Genomic DNA, 4,064 nt, shown 5'->3' with positions numbered 1-4,064 from the left:
GAAGGAAGCGTTTGGGAGGATGGAGTTCAACGTGGGGGGCTCTGTCTGGGACCTCTGGAGTCCTGCCACAAGTCTCTCCTCATCAGTAAGGGAGTCATCGGAGCTGTTGAGAGGCAGACAGCCTGCTTCTCTGCCTTAATAAGCCACAGCTAGAGATGACAGAAAAAACTCAGGGTGGCCACAGCTGAGAGCCCAGCCCCACGCACCCTAGATTCGAGTTTTTCCCACCAGTGCCCGAGCTGAAGGGGAGGAACAAGTGAGGCGGGGGCCTGCAGAGTGGGAGCCAGGGCCTCTTCACTAGGGCGCCCACAAAACCTCCTGAGCAACACCCACCCCGCTGAGGCAGGTGCTCCCGGAACAGGAAGTCCCCAGACCAGGCGGCACAGGCAGGGCCTGGAAGAGGCCCCTCCCAGACGCTGCTCCAGACTCTTCCCGGGTGAGAGCCCCCAGCTCGCCCAGGGCCCCAGGCTTCTCCCGAGGGGGAAGGGGCCCAGGGAAAGGCTGCTTACAGTTCATGAAGTCCCAGCTCGGCCTGGCCAAGCTCCACACCTGGGCTCTGAAGCACCAGTAACTCCTTCTCTTCTAAAAAAACAACCCAAGAGTTAAAGAAAAGAACAGAGCCCCGAACGCTTGGGCTCCCTGAGCCCCTTCCTGCAGCAGGGCTAGCTAGGGAGGCCTGGCTCAGTGCCCTGAGCCTCAGGAGCGGGCAGTAACCTCCTCTCCCTCAGCCCGGCAGCAGCCCACGTCCTCAGCTGGACTCTGGCTCCACCACCGGGGACAGCAGGGGCGGGAGGCCAGGCCTGATGCTGCGCCTCCAGAGAGCACGCTCGCCCGGCTCGGCGCCTGGGGCCCTGGGGCTCCTGGTGGCTGGGCCTAAGGACCGAGGAGAAGAGCATATACCCCTGCATACATGGAAAATATCCTGAACTCTCCGGCATGAACCCAGCACTCTGTGCTTTTTGGGTTTTTTTTTTTCATTTTTTGTTTTCTTTAAGCTCCTTAGTACACTGTGACACTATAAGAAGGTGGGTCGGCACTTCCCTTGTATCAATAGGCTCCCCTATTCGCCCCACTTGGGCCTGAGAGCCTTGCCCCTCCAGCTCACCGCAGGCACCCCAATAGAGAGGCACCCCCGCTCCTCAGATCTCAGATCCCTTCTCCCGGAAGTCACATAACTGGACTTGGAAAGAGGCCAAGCAGGATCCTCCTCAAACTCAGCCAAAGTGAACCGCCCCTGGCACCTACCTCTACTGCCGGCCCCCCCAACCCCGGCCCTGGGGAGAGGAGGAGGAGACCCTGAGCAGCTGGATGGCAAGCAGAGGCTCAGTGCCTTCCCCAAGGTCCCCACTCCTAGAAGCCTGGGCTACCCAGCCAGCCAGCTCAGCCTTGCCACCGGCCCAAGGCCACTCCCTACAAATCACTGTGGAATCCATCCTCTCAGGGGCTTTCCCCAGGCCACATTTCCCATGGTCTGCAAGCTGAGGAAACTAGAGAGGCTCCTATCAGGTCCTTAGATCCTTCCCAGGCCAATGGTCCACAGGGAGGCTCCTCAGCTAACTCGCCCAAGAGCCAGAATGACAGATGCAGGGATCCCTCAGTGACACCCTGGCCCATGAATCCCCAAGGGGGAGAGCAAGATGGGAAAGATGAATCCCAGCTGGAGCCTTTGGGACCAGATCTGTCCCTGTCAATACTCAGACCTTAGTTTTCTTTACAGGGAGGATGGAGAATGAGGGGTAAGAGGGAAAAATCACTGCCCCCAAATGAAGCATCTCTTTACAAAGTGAGGGCCCAGGGCTCCTGGGGGGATATGTGTACCCTACTCTATGAGGATCCATTTGGGGGACCTCTACCTGGGCAAGTGAGGTAGAGGAGACATGAAAATCTCCCAGCTGCCCTGAGAGATTAGCAAGAAGCCAGTGTCAAATGCTGGGGCACATGGATTGGGATATGGCATTATGCCGCGGAGCAACTAAGCCCGTGCACCACAACTACTGAGCCCGCGTGCCACAACTACTGAAGCCTGCACTAGAGCCCACGCTCCGCAACAAGAGAAGCCAACGCAGTGAGAAGCCCGCGCACCGCAACGAAGAGTAGACCCCTCTCGCCACAACTAGAGAAAGCCTGCAAACAGCAATGAAGATGCAACACAGCCAAAAAAAAAAAAAAAAAAGTGGAGAGGGTGGCGGGAAAAAGGATGGGCGCAATTCCCAAGCATTCTGGGGGCGACCAGAAACAATGAACTTGGGGACTTATAAGCCCCGCCCCCCCAGTGTCAGGCTAAGTTCCTCACACACTGACCCCAAGAACGAGTCTCTGCCTCTCAATGGCCTTTGAAGCTGCAACCCGAGAAGCCCCTCTGCAAAGCCAAAAAAGACAGAACCCTTTGAAACAACTCTCTGCAGGCTCCTCCAGCCGCAGACCAGCGGTGCTCAGTGGAGACTCTCTGCTCCTCCAGACTGATCAACTCCTGGACACTATGACACCAGGCAGAAAGCCATAAATAAAGTCTGTCCAGAATGGGCTGGGCTTTCCTCCTTCCTCAGGCTTGTCCACCACCCTCTCTGGTCTAACCCAGAGTCATCCCTGTGTGAAGGCCCCTTGGCCTGACCCAGGAGTAGACTACCCCTGCACAGGCTGGAATCCCTTATCTTCTGCCTCCGGTGGCCGTGGGAAGCCAGGCCCTTCTTCCTCCTCCTTAGCAGCTGGGAGCCATCTCAGACACGCTAGAACTCTGCCAGTTCCCAAGTAGAAAAAAAAACAGAACAGACTTGGAGTAGGACCAAGACCAATGCAAGGTAACCTGCTTTCTCAGTGAGGGTCCTTTTCCAAAACTTTCTCATCACTTCCCAGGACCCCTTACCCGATAATCTACACTTACACTTCTCATCCCACCCGCCCACAACTCACTAGCTCCAACAACGCCTCAATCTCTCAGTTGCTCAGAATCCCTGTTCTAAGGAAGAACCCCGACCCTCCTAACTGCTTCAAACCCTACACCCCAGAGTAGCTCTTACCTTCTCCCCCAACTCCTCCACCACCACCTAGCCGAGCCTGAGGGTCCCTGGCCTTGCCCCCCACCGTGCCCCGTGAAATCCGCATGCAGAGCCCCTGTACCATCTGTCCAGGAGGCTGCCCCAGGGCCCTCACTCGAGGCCCCCTTCGCCCCCTGCCCCGGGCGTGCTAGCGGCGCCACCCGCCCATCCGCCCTCCTCACCTGGAACTGCGCCGCAGGGCCCGCGGGGCCCATGGGGCGGAAGGCGGCGGCCCCAGGGCCCCCCACGCCTCCAGCCGGCCCGGGCCCCCTGAGCGCCGGTCCGGGCAGCATGCCGGGTCCTGCTGGCGGAGGCGGAGCTCCCAGGGCCGCGGCAACGGCGCCGCCGCCAGGGCTCAGCGGAGGCAGCGGGAACCCGCCCGCGCCACGGCCCGACATCGCTCCGTCCCGTCCGGCGGTGTCTCGATCCGGACTCCGGGCTTCGCGCTGAGTTCGCTCCGCGCTCCGCGCTCCGGGACTTTCCGCTCTAAATTCCGGGTTCTAGGGTTTGTTGATCCGGATTCCGGGATTTCCTAATCCAAGTTCGCGAGTTCCTCACAAACCCAGTTTGGGGCAGGGCCGATCCTGATTCCGGTCCTGCCCGGGAAATTCCGGATCCGGGATGTGCTACGGGCCCGCTTGCCTCCCCCAGCCTCCGGAGGTTTGGCCGCCAGTGTCCAGTTACGCAGAGGCGGCAACTAACCCCCTGCCCCGCCTAATCCAGCCCACCACTAAGCCCCGCCTATACCCAGCCGCCCAGTGCGAGGATGCCTCCTCAAATCCCGCCCCTCGCGAGACCCGCCCCCAACAGGCACCACCCCTAACCGCCGGCCCCCCAGGAGCCCCGCCCACACCCCTTGGGCCGGCCCTCCATCGGAGGGGCGGGGGCGGAAGCTGCGCACGGAAAAGCGGGGCGGGGTCAGAGGTCAAAGGTCAGGAGGGCTTCTACAGTGAAAGAGTAGTTGCTGCTTTCTCCTTCGTGCAGCCGACTCACTGGGGTACACGGCCACGCTCCCTGAAAATACTTCTG

General features: G+C 60.1%; 1 protein-coding gene across 2 annotated transcripts in view; it reads right to left on the bottom strand.

Moving 5' to 3' along the window:
* SMARCD2 (SWI/SNF related BAF chromatin remodeling complex subunit D2) overlaps window positions 1–3,742 on the bottom strand; it is a 9,924-nt gene extending 6,182 nt beyond the window's left edge. The window contains exons 1-2 of one of the 2 annotated variants that reach the window (XM_024760717.1): window positions 3,218–3,338; window positions 510–582 (exon numbers count right to left, since the gene is read on the bottom strand). Coding sequence is in view for 1 of the 2 variants with exons in the window: in XM_024760715.1 (XP_024616483.1) it covers window positions 3,218–3,433 (216 nt within the window). In the remaining variant the exon portion in view is untranslated. Of the gene's footprint in view, window positions 1–509; window positions 583–3,217 lie in introns of both variants that reach the window. The other variant, XM_024760715.1, reaches the window with a different exon arrangement.
* Between the last annotated feature and the right edge of the window lie 322 nt (window positions 3,743–4,064).

Source organism: Neophocaena asiaeorientalis, unplaced genomic scaffold, assembly GCF_003031525.2.
Source record: "Neophocaena asiaeorientalis asiaeorientalis breed wild unplaced genomic scaffold, Neophocaena_asiaeorientalis_V1.1 scaffold30, whole genome shotgun sequence".
Lineage (NCBI taxonomy): Eukaryota > Metazoa > Chordata > Mammalia > Artiodactyla > Phocoenidae > Neophocaena > Neophocaena asiaeorientalis.
Note: the sequence above shows the minus strand (reverse complement) of the source record. Positions and strands in the feature narration are given on the sequence as shown.